Source organism: Ipomoea nil, unplaced genomic scaffold, assembly GCF_001879475.1.
Source record: "Ipomoea nil cultivar Tokyo-kokei standard unplaced genomic scaffold, Asagao_1.1 scaffold1407, whole genome shotgun sequence".
NCBI lineage: Eukaryota > Viridiplantae > Streptophyta > Magnoliopsida > Solanales > Convolvulaceae > Ipomoea > Ipomoea nil.
The window spans coordinates 1,966,253-1,978,147 of record NW_017617835.1 but is presented as its reverse complement, the minus strand read 5'-3'; the positions used below and the strand labels follow the sequence as shown (position 1 = coordinate 1,978,147).

The following is an 11,895-nucleotide window of genomic DNA, read 5'->3' as shown; positions in this document are numbered from 1 at the left end:
TATTGTATCGAGACCGGTGTTGCCACAATTCGGGCAACGTCGCTATCGAGGAAGAGATCGTGCAGAACTTCCATATCCCACTCTCCCTGCGATGTTAGCAGACCATCTACCGTCACCTCCTTCAGAGCTTCTACGCATGGGGTATGTAGTGCTGGATTAGCCGAGTCCGAGAGCCATGGCCAACCCCAGATTGTGGAATCCATGCCATTACCAATTCGCCTTGCAACTCCTACTTTCAGAAGTGGTTGACCTGCCAATATGCTCCGCCATAAATAACTTGGATTGTTTTCAAGTTGTGCGTCAAGGAAGTCGCAATGTGGATAATACTTCGCCTTCAACAACCGCGACACAAGGGAGCTCGGGTGAATTAACAACCGTCAGCCTTGTTTCGCCAATAAAGCCAGATTAAATTCGTGGAGGCGTTTGAATCCCAGCCCACCATGTTTTTTGGGGATAGACAAGCGTTTCCTACTCATCCAGTGAATGCTAGAGTTCCCGGTTCCGTTTCCGCCCACCAGTAACGATTAAACAACTTTTCAATAGTAGAACAGACCCGTTCAGGCAACAAAAAAACAGACATGGTGAATATAGGTAAAGCCTGCGCTATACTCTTTAGAAGTACCTCTTTGCCAGCTCTAGAAAGAAGCTTCTGTTGCCATCCTCCGATTCGCTCAAGAACTTTCTGCTCGATGAAGTGGAACGTCGCTGTTTTATTACGCCCCAATGCCGAAGGCAGTTCCAAATAACGGCCTAAATCCGTGGTTTCCTGGACCCCTGCACATTCTGCTACTGTCCGTCGAGTATCGTGGTCTGTGTTTGTACTGAACATGACATTGGATTTCTCGTAGTTGATAGTTTGTCCCAAAGCTGCACTGTACATCTCCAAGCAATCTTTGACCTTCTGGGCCTCCGCGGGTGTAGCTCTGAAGAAAAGTAAGCTATCATCCGCGAAGAATAAATGTGATACAGCTGGGGCACCACGTGCAATTCTGACACCATGGATGTCACCTCTTGCTTCGGCTTGCTGTAGTAAGATGGATAGCCCCTCAACACACAAAATGAAGAGGTAGGGAGATAGTGGATCGCCCTGATGGATGCCTCGGGTCGGAATTATTGGTCCCGCCGAATTCCCGTTAACCTGAATGTTGTAAGCCACAGTCGTGACACACATCATAAGTAGCTCGATCCACCCTTGGTCGAAACCTAGAGTCGCGAGCATCCCCTTCAAGAAACCCCACTCCATCCGGTCGTAGGCCTTGGCCATGTCAAGTTTCAATGCAATTAATTACACGTGACATTAACGCTTTATCAGTAGTTTTCCAGTCCCCAGCTGTCGCATCTGTAGGACACTCTTTTTCCAGATGATCACCCTTTCCCATACCATCTAAATTTACTTTAACCAAAAACCTCCACTCATGAAAATTAGACCCATCTGGGGCCAAAACTATGTCGATTAATTTAGATGGCATGGAAATCACTGTGATATTCCTTTCTTGTGCCATTTTTAATCTTCACCCAGCAAAGTCAAAACAAAAACCAGCACAACTCTCTTCACACAGTACAGAAAAATACACACTGCGTACCTCTTTCAATAGACGAGCCAACCAGATCGGAAACCTTCAACACATCCCACCTCCCTGGAACCAGCACGGCGAGGCGAGACTGACGCACCAAGAATCGACCGGAGACGTCGCCGGAAACCGCCTCACGCGCCGGTGCGTGGAGTCGGAGCAGTCCTGCGGCAGCGGCGCATGACACCTCCGACGGCGGCCGGACTTCTTGCAGTGGCGTCGCCCAATCGTTCCCTAAAAATATATTATTTGTGTACTGAATTTACATTATATAAAATAATGTACTTTTAGTATTCACATAAAATGCATCCTCTGAATACAAATATATTTTTAATATATTAAATGTATATTATTTTATACTATATACAAAATATAGGTCCACAGAATAATGATTGGATGAATCTGTGCGAAAGCTCGAAAGTAGGCTTTGGGCAAAGCCCGGCCCCTACCGAATACCCATTCCACACTGCACAGTATATTTAAGTAATTTAATTGTTTAGTAATTAATATTTTGAATAGAAAAAGGGTTATAATTTAAGATGGCGGGAGTGGTATTTTGCATATAAAAGATGGCATTTACTTTTTCCCTAGCCTAGCTAGCTCTTTATAGAAGATGAAAGTGATGGTCAAACATGATTTTGTTATATCTTATCTTAATCTAATATATACTAGCCAATGGCTATGTTTGTACCCTTTGTTTCATGCAATTTCTCCTGTTCTACCACCTAATATATGTCAGCCTTATACTCTTATACAGTTATATATACTTAATTGCATCATGGTACAGCTACATTCATGGTTCATAAATGTAAAATACTACACAAATTAAACCTCCAAATTTAATTTTACTCTTTACTCAAACTTCCTAGCGTGGATTATTTTTATTTTGGTGCATCGACTTTTGTATTTATTTGCATTTTATCTTTAGTTATTAATTTTTTTTTATATATATTTTATGTATGGCTATCAAATTCTTACCATATTTAGTTATTTCGATCGTCAATTTTCTTGTCAATCTTGTTTGACTTTTATCAACGTTAACCTCCCAAGAATACTATTTTCAGTTGTGTTGTTTATATGTTGCATAAATTCAAATAAATCACATAACTATCGTGTGCAAGATTTTGGTTAAGGTTGGTCAAAAAATTGATTAAAATTTAAAAGTGGAAGGAATTTGATATCATGCACCAAATATGAAAAAATTAATAGTTGATAACCAAACGTAAGAAATGTACAATACTCAAGGAATCAAAATTGGAAAAAAAAAAAAAAAAAAAAAAAAAAAACTCTTTTTAGGGTCCGTTTGGAAGACTAAAAAATATTTTTTGAAAAATGACTCGTTTTTTGAAAAAAATATTTTAATTTTCTGGTGTTTGATTGAAGGTATCAGAAAACTATCTTTTGTTGTTTGGTTGAAAGTTAAGAAATTACATTTTTTTTTTTAATTTTCTTGAAAACGAAAATATTATTTGTTAAATAATAATAATAATAATAATAATTTGTGGTGGTGTTGTTGTGGTGTCATGGTGATTATAGTAATTTGGAAACTAACTTGAAAAAAAAAAAAAAAAAGAGTGACATGAGAAGTGGGAAAATAAAGATTCTTAAAAGGGTTTTTTGACTAAAAAAATATGAAGACGTTTTTGGCCAAATTGAATTTGTTTTCTTTGACTTTATTTTTCTTGAATATCTAAATACGAAAAAATTAATAAAATAACTTTTGAAAATTATTTTTTAATTTTTCAAACATACCCTTAAAATAATCACTGCATATAATGTTATTCTGTATTGAATCTTTCTCAATTATTTTATTTTATTTTTATTTTATAATAATAACTACGAGATAGAAGAGGAAGATGAAGAAACATATCAAAACATTTATTGGTGGGTCAATACTCAATAGTTAATCAATAGTCCCACTATATTCATTATAGAGTTGAGTTGAATATAATTTTAAAATTTTTAAATGAAGAAGCTAGGGGGGTGGTGTATGTAGACTGTTATTCTTTATTCTTTCCTTTCTTTTTGACTTGAATTGGACTTGGCTTTAATTTGCAAGCTTACAATAATTGCTTCTTTATAGTGGGGTAGATGCCTTCATTCATTTCCTCACTTTCATTTTCTATCATACTTTGAATTACATTTTATTAATCATTGCGCGCCCATTTTACAACACCATTCTTCAACATTGTTTTCGTCAAAATTATTTTTTTTTTTAACCAAATTTTGATAGTGCTGACCGTTGGATTGCTTATCAAGGATGTTAGGATTCAACACTCTATGTGCTTAGTTCAATCATATTTTAAAGATAATGTTGTAGAAGGCGCTAGGTGTTAGTTGGATGCTCAGGGGCACCTAGCGCCTTCTAGGCGATCAAGTAATTTGAATATATCATTTCTACTTTTTTCACTCAGGGTTGTGAGTTGTTAGATTATTATAATCACGCAAACTAGTCAATTATATATGTTAAATGGTTAGTTGAATATATGATGGGAAGAATATAGAAGAGGAGCAACCGAGCAAGACAAAAAATATCACTCAGTTGAATTGGGCGCCAACTAGGCGGAGTTAGGCACCCCAATCAGCACCTAGTCGTCCCGTTAGTCGGCCAGCCAACTAAAAGCTGCGTAGGACTAAAATTGCCTCGGCTTAGGGGTGCCTAAGCTGATTTTTACAACACTGATTAAAGATTAATGGAAGTAATAATACATTGTAAGATGGAACACTAATAAATGTTCATTTTTAATGTATTATAAATTTTTTTTTTCTAGTAATGAGGGAAACTCACAACCACTAACTAATGGTGTGCACGAGATAAATCTCATCTTGTGACTCTAATCAGCAAAGAACCACAATGAGATAAAGCAACCTAAGTTGCCCAAAGCTGACCGACTCAAACCAAAAAGATCAACAGATCACTCCCGTGGGAAGTCAAACATGTAATCTTGTGGTTATCATCAAATGAACAATTTGACCACATGAGTAAGGTTTTGCTCACTATATGTTCATTTTTAAGTAGCATACTAACTTTTTTTCAAAAATAATAACATACAGAACTTAAATCTACCGTACATTGAAAATAAACCTTCAAAAAATAAACGATTACTATAATCCATTAAAAATGAAGTTTCGATATATTAAAAATTACTCCCTAATATATTAGTGGTCTGTCTTACAATGTAAGTCCATATAATAATTATGTTAATCCTCACCATATAACTGCCCAAAAAAAAAAAAAAAAAAAAACTTAGGTTCAAATAATAAACTTTGGGTACCAGTTGAATTATGCCCGGGCACCAATGTAATGTAATTCAGCTGTCATATTCATTGCCACTTATTGGTACTTGAAGATTACCAAATATTTTGCCATCTTAGCTTAGGGCCGCCGCTTGTGGGATCTCAATCACAGTAATTAATGCTCTTTTAATTAATCTGGGTTAGACCAAGAACAGAGTAAACCTCAATCTAATCATACGTTAATCAATTGATTATACGATGTTTCCTTGTCATGATGACACACAATAATAGGCCACTCATTTCGAGAACACAAAAACACGTACTCCTCCCTCTATACATTGCTGCATTGGGACTGAACTTTTAAACTTTTCTTCCTGGCAAAGAATCTCCAGACTCCAGTTCTTCATGCTCCTCTCCTCCCCAAGTTCAAAAAGCTCCAATATTTAATACTTTCACGGGCACATCCGCCCCCCGGTAGTTCTCTTTCTCTTTGTATTTTCACACACACAGTGAGTGTGTTCTGTGTGTTGTTTCTGCGCCTGTGATCCGACCTTTCCTCTTCAAAGCTCTCATTTTTATTTTGCTTTACAGCACTGCAATCTCACATAAAGACAAAGCACACCACTTGTTTATCAACCACCCACGTTTCCTCATTAGTTCTCTCATTTCTTTTATAACTGTTTCTATTAATTATACTAAAAAAACAAAGTTCAATGAAAGATGAGCCGTGGGTTTTTGGTTCTTTAAATTACTGAGATATTGTGGTGGTGGGTTGAGAACCCAAAAAAAGAGAGAGTCAAGAATCATAGGGTAGTGAGATATTCTTATTTTCTAAGTTTTTTGGTGGATCTGAGGTTTCTGTCTTTCTCAGCCTAAGACCATTACTAATGCAGGTGAGACTTGAAGTGCAACACTAATGCTGCTACTACAATGGGTCTTGATCAGTTCCTTTTTTCATGTGTTTAGGAATTTTGAGATTTCTGGTTTGATGTTGTGGTTTTAAGGATTCTGGTTTGGTTCCTTTTCTTTTTCTTTTTTGGTCCAAGGATGATAAAGGGAGCATTGAAAACTCTGGCCTTTTTTGGCAGAGGAGCAAAAACAATCAACTTATTGAGATATAGTTATTACCACTGTAATAAAGATTGGTTTTTTAAGCTTCTTATGTAGATCCATTGGCTTTGGGTTTTACCATTATATCTGACTCTCTATTTTTCCTAAATTGCTTTTGAGGATTCCTAAGAATATTTGTGAGAATTAAGAATGTAGATCAGTCCATAGTTTCTGAATTTTTCAATAGGAGAGTGAAAGGTTGATGTTGATTTTGGGTTTATATATTGTTTTTAATTCTTTATAGTTTCTGGGTTGATAAAGCTTGTTTTTTTCTAATTGGATATTAGATTGTTGTTCTTTTTAGCCGGCATTTAATTCTTTATGTTTTCTTTCATATGCTTGCTGTGATTTAGAGCTGCAGAAGAGCTGTTGCTTGTCTGTCTGGATCAATACATTCGACAGCCTATTTGCGATATACTAATCTATGTAGGTAAAGTACATTTGGCAACGCTAGAATCGTTCTTGATTTTATTTACTCTTTGAGCTGAATGTTAGAATCATTGTTTGACTGTTTCTGCAAAAAAAAAAAAATTGTGCTTTTAGAATATGCCTCAAGACAGTCTGAAGTCATACAGATCATTTGTCAGATGTGATGATCCCAGAGGTGTTGTTGAGTGTAAGACTATTAGAAAAAACAAGACCGAACCCTCAAAGATGGACGATCGTGTTGTAAAACAAAGAGCACAATCGAAGAAGGGAGGAAGGAAAGAAATGGCGTGGAAAGGGTGTGCAGAAGAGTTAAGTTGTGTGTCGTCTGTGCAGCTCGAGGAGGTGTCTAAAGGAGCTGAGAAGCTAAACCGAGTGATTGAGTTGTGGTCACGAGGGGTTAGCTTTGAGAGGCAGTCGAAAGATATTGCAAAGGACTTGTTGAAAGGGGCTCTTGATTTGCAGGAGTCTCTAGTGATGCTGGGGAAATTGCAGGAAGCATCACAGATTGGGAGGGCGAAATCTGAAAGAATTGGAGGTCAGAGGTATCATGAGATGGAGTTTGAGAAACCGAGGTTTTCTGTTGATGGGGCGTCGGGGGATTGCTATGAGGAGCTGAGGGAGGTGATAAGAGAGAGCTTTGCTAGACAGAATTTGTTGCCACCAAGCTATCCTGTCAAGAGAGTTTCTTTTGAATGCAGAGAACTGGAATTGTTATCCCCAGATCTCCCCTCCACTAGCTCAAGCCAATCTTCATTTCAAAAGGCTTGTTTTGACAGAAGAAAACTGGCTTTCACTCCTGATCCTCTTTCTACTAGCTCAAGCCAATCTTCCATCTTTGCCAATTCCCTGCCTTTTAAAGAGGAGAAGCCTAAAGGTCCAAACTTGATTGCCAAACTTATGGGTCTTGAAGAAATTTCTTCAAAGCCTCTCCAATCAACTTCCCAGAAACAGTTAGAGAAGGACAGGCTTTTCAACCAAAGGCGGCCTATATTCGAAATTGATCTGCCTTTGCCAAAGGCAAAGAAACCTCCTTTTGTCATCCAGAAGGCGGATCCCAAACGCAAAACTCTGGAAGAGATCATCGAAACCATGCAACTCAAAGGGCTATTGAAAAGCAAGCTTATGGATGGGTCAAAGCACCACACTGTTTCAGATTTGGAAGAGAGGTTTGATGATGGTTCCCCGCCAATCGTGATTATGAGGCCTTTTTATGCTCCTGAACTTCATGGAGAAAGGTTTTATGGAAGTGCTCCCCGCTTCGAATGTGCTTCTGTCACTGAAGAAAAGGTTAGGAGAAGCAGAAGAGAAGACTTTTTACCCAACTCTAGAAGCTGGACAGCAAAAAATGGTCAAATAGCAAATTCCATTCAGGAAAAAGGAGCTAAGGAACATAGAAAAACACCCAAATATCCAAATGAAAATGGGACCAAGGTTCATGCAAAACTGTCTTCTATTAAGGCCAAGGCTTCTGATCCTGGGAAGCCTAGGCAACAGAAGAAAGAAGCTACTGATAAAAAGCTCGACAAGATTCAGAAGGTGACTCCTAATTTGAGGAAAACAGAAGGAATGAAAAATCCCAAAGTTAGGAATGCAGCTAAATCTTGTGACATAGACAAGAACGCCTCTGCTAAACTCAGAAAATCAGATACACAGCAAAAAAATAGCTCTTCAGATCTTGCTTCAAAGCGTGCTGCATCTCATAACTCCAGAAATAAGAAGAATATGAAAACAGACAAGCCAGTAAGGAATTCCTCTATAGCTATTGTTGCTTCTAAAGCCTCAAGTTTTATATCAAACTTTTTCTTGTTCTCAATTTTTCATAGCCATTTGTGCAATTTGAGACCGGTGTTGAGAATTTTACTTAATAACATTCTATCCTTTTTGGTGTTGCCCCACAATAACAGTGGGTGACAAAGCAGGTTGAAAATAAGGGGGACAAGAAAGAGACTTACAAAACAGAAACCAAAGTTGAAGCATCAGAGAAAGTTTATTCCCCCGAAGCTTCTGTTGTTTATGAGAATCACATCACTGGTAAGGCAGTTACTCCCGTCGTTTTTGCTCCTACTACTAAAAACTTAAAAGTAACCACTATTTATCTGCATTAAATTTGTCTTCCAAAATCCAAAAACTTATCTGTAGTTCAACCCAAAAACTTATCTGCAGTTAATTTGTCTTTGATTTCAGATGATCAAATCAGTGATGAAACTCTTCCCTGTGACCCCAACGTGCTAACTGTCGAATGTGACATCAATATTGAATCAAAATCTTGCACGAGAAGTTTACTGCTAAGCAGTGCATCGTTCCTGAGCCAAGCAGAAGAGCTTTTTGGTACTGATGCATGGCAGCCTGGAGCTGCATCATCCTTCAAACATGATTGCTCACAGAATGGAACGGTGGAGACAAAACTGTTGCTCGATTGTGCCTGCGAACTATTGAGCAACAAGAAGGCGCAATGCACACTGTCTTTCGATCCATTATCGGTTAGAAGATCTGGAGATGGTGTCTCCCTTGACATGCTGGTTTCTGAAATCTGCGAGGTGATTGAAGGTTTGAGGAGCTATGAAGATCCTGCTGGAGCCCTTGGTGTCGATACACTTTGTTCGTTAACCAGAAAAGATCAATGGTGCAAGGGAGTGGTGAGTGGGACATGGGATTTGGGTTGGAGTAAAGGATTCAGTTCAGATGAAGTGGAGAAGATAATAGGTGAGATAGAGAAGCAGGTGTTGTGTGGTATGATTGAGGATACAGTAGCAGATTTTGCTGTGTAAATGTTACATTATTCTGGATTTCAACTTCTAATCTGTATATAGCTATACTCACTCTTGTCATGCTGATACAAGGAGAAAAATTTGGGAATTTCCTTTTTCCAAATCCAACTATTAGGATGTGTCAAACTGAATGGTCAATTAAATTTATAGAATTCCAGAGTATCTAAGAGTGTCAGTTCACAAGAAATGGGGTGATAATGAAGACTATTTTGCAGTGTTGCACAAATCAGGCCTAGGCGGTCGGCGCTCTAGGCGCCGATTAATCGCTCTAGGCGCCTGCCTAGGCGCTCTAGGCATCCTAGGCGGTCCCCAGACGCCTAGAGGGCGCTTAGCGATTTTTTCAACCTTGCTATTTTGATCTCTCAATTGTTTGTCAATAGTCAATGTAGTTTTTAGTTTTTAATTTCAACTAAATTGATCCTCGAATTGTTTAAAATTTAATCAATTAAATCCTTCTCAGGACTAAATTGATGAAATTAAACCCAATTAACCACAGTGGACCATGGTTCTAAACGACGTAGTTTTGAATTTTAATATTGACAACGACCGTTTGTTGTTCAATTCACGTTACATGTTTTGTTTTTTTTTGTTTTTTTTTTTTTTGTTTTTTTTGCTCTTGTAAAGATGTGTATGTGTCTTGTGTTATGTGTTTCTATGTTTCATGTTATACAATTTCATACTTTAAGCGTATATATTCTATACCTGAAATATATTAGTAGTTTGTAACACACAACATATTGTATGTTGTATTTTACAAATTTATGTCTTGTATTATGAAATTATATGCATATACAACATATATTATTTACATAAATCAAATTTGAGAATAAGTAAATATATAATATGTCTATGTGTCTTGTGTTATGAAATTCTGTACTTTAAAAGTATTGATTATGTATTTAGAATAAATTAAAAATTGTGTTAAAACATGAGAAACAAGAAACTACATAATCGCTTAAACATCAAAACGATGTCGTTTTGATCAAGGGTCCACAATGTTATGTGGTCCCAACGGTCCAAATCGACGTCATTTTGATATTAAAAAAAATAAATTCTTGCTCCATGTGCGTGTTATAATTAATAATGAGCATTCTGGGGTAATATAATGTATTTTATAAGTTAGAATAATCTACTTTATGTGTTAGAATAATGTACTTTATATGTCTTAGAATAATAAAATTTCTGAGGTAAAAATAATGTTTTTGTGAGTTATAATAATGTAGTTTATGTGTTAAAATAATGTATTTTATGAGTTAGAATACTGTACTTTATGTGTTTTTGGACCGCATTATTCGTCTCCATCGTGAATATTAAAATATTATTTAGATACTAAACAAGCTTGCAAAATTTCCTTTATTATTATGGTTGTTGTTGTTATTATCTATCTCATTCTTATTTTATTTTCTTGATTTTTTTTCCATCCTATCTCTATCAGTTAAACTAAAAGTCCAACCGTTATTCCGTTAATTTAGAAGCAAAATTGAGTTCAAATTATTATAAGTTCACATGATGTATGTACTTCTTTATGAGTTATTGAGTTCAATGTTCAAGTCAAATGTGAACAATTTTAGTTGCAAAGTACATAAATGTATGTTGGAGACACTTTAATATTTCGCATGGTCATATATCAAGTTAATATAACATTAGAAGACGAATGAGACTCCTTGCTAATTAACCACACAATCTAAGTAGATAAACTGTAGTAAGCATTTATTGTTAAATTAGAAGACTCATTAATTTGATAATCAATTAATCAAAATATATAGAATAGACATATTTTTTTTATCAAATATATTTCAATTTTTTATTATTAAAAGATGGTGCAAAATGTAGTAAAATGTAAGGCATTTAGATATTATGATTATGATTATTGATTTTATGAAAAAAGATCACATAAATTACTAAGCTATACATGAAATTGTAATTGAACCATACAAAAAATAGTAGTACAATTAACCCTTCAAACAAATTTAAATCGTACAATTATATCAAAATGACATATTATACCTATAAATTACTAGTCACATACTTATGTGACTTATATGTAATTTTTAAAACATCTTTATCCATGCAAACAATCTCTTGAAACAATTTATTATTATTATTATTATTTCAAAAAACAACTATCTTCCAAGATAAAGCATTAGAGAAGCTTCATATGAGACGAAGACAAAAGCTCAAATATGGGAGACGATGTTTCATCTCTTAGATCAGAGACGAACTTTGCTCCGGTATGGGATGAAGTTCAATAGTGACAAACTTTTATAATTGAACAATATTAGCTTGTTTGATGGGTTAATATCACTTTTTGTTTTAAAATTCAATAGTTTAATTGTATCTTTGCATGCAATTCAATAACTTATTTGACTTTTTCTTTGATTTTAAGATTCTAAGATGCTACTAATTTTTAGAAAATATATTTTCAGATACAATTAATATTAGTTTAATCCCTCTGTGGCGTTGGGTAGCAGAGCTGGCAAAGAATGATTGGATACAGCTCACCGAAAACGTTTGTATACATGTGCATGGCTGCATAGACTAACCAAACACAACCTAATTCCTTATCAATTATCATCTTTGAATAAACCGTTTGATTATGTCCTAATCCTATGTATGACAGTCTAATGATGTAATTTAAGGAAATTAAAAAAAAAAAAATAGAAATTGTTGACAACAGTTTTCTTGAATTTCTCCCCTGTCGCACTACCCAACAATACCCCTTGTTACAATGTTCAATATAAATAATCTATAGAATCACATTTAATAAAAGTAAAACTCTT

General features: G+C 35.8%; 1 protein-coding gene across 5 annotated transcripts; it reads left to right on the top strand.

Moving 5' to 3' along the window:
- The first annotated feature begins 5,124 nt into the window (after nucleotides 1-5,124).
- On the top strand, nucleotides 5,125-9,152 carry LOC109186411. Of its 5 annotated transcripts, none has more exons than XM_019336377.1 (5): nucleotides 5,125-5,282; nucleotides 6,272-6,348; nucleotides 6,462-8,111; nucleotides 8,252-8,378; nucleotides 8,532-9,152. In XM_019336377.1, the coding sequence occupies exons 3-5, from the start codon at nucleotides 6,465-6,467 to the stop codon at nucleotides 9,113-9,115; spliced, it is 2,358 nt and encodes a 785-aa protein (XP_019191922.1). In that variant the 5' UTR covers nucleotides 5,125-5,282; nucleotides 6,272-6,348; nucleotides 6,462-6,464; the 3' UTR covers nucleotides 9,116-9,152. The 5 variants fall into 5 exon arrangements, with proteins under 5 accessions (XP_019191922.1, XP_019191918.1, XP_019191917.1 ...); XM_019336373.1 differs by having other exon boundaries at nucleotides 5,125-5,701; nucleotides 6,494-8,087; nucleotides 8,279-8,378; XM_019336372.1 differs by having other exon boundaries at nucleotides 5,125-5,701; nucleotides 6,494-8,087.
- The last annotated feature ends 2,743 nt before the right edge of the window (nucleotides 9,153-11,895 follow it).

Bases quoted from the DNA above. Each gene is read 5' to 3' on its own strand.
- LOC109186411 (XM_019336372.1), top strand. The intron at 6,349-6,493 runs GTAAAGTACATT...GAAGTCATACAG, and splicing joins CGATATACTAATCTATGTAG to ATCATTTGTCAGATGTGATG. The intron at 8,088-8,251 runs GTAAGGAATTCC...CCACAATAACAG, and splicing joins ATATGAAAACAGACAAGCCA to TGGGTGACAAAGCAGGTTGA.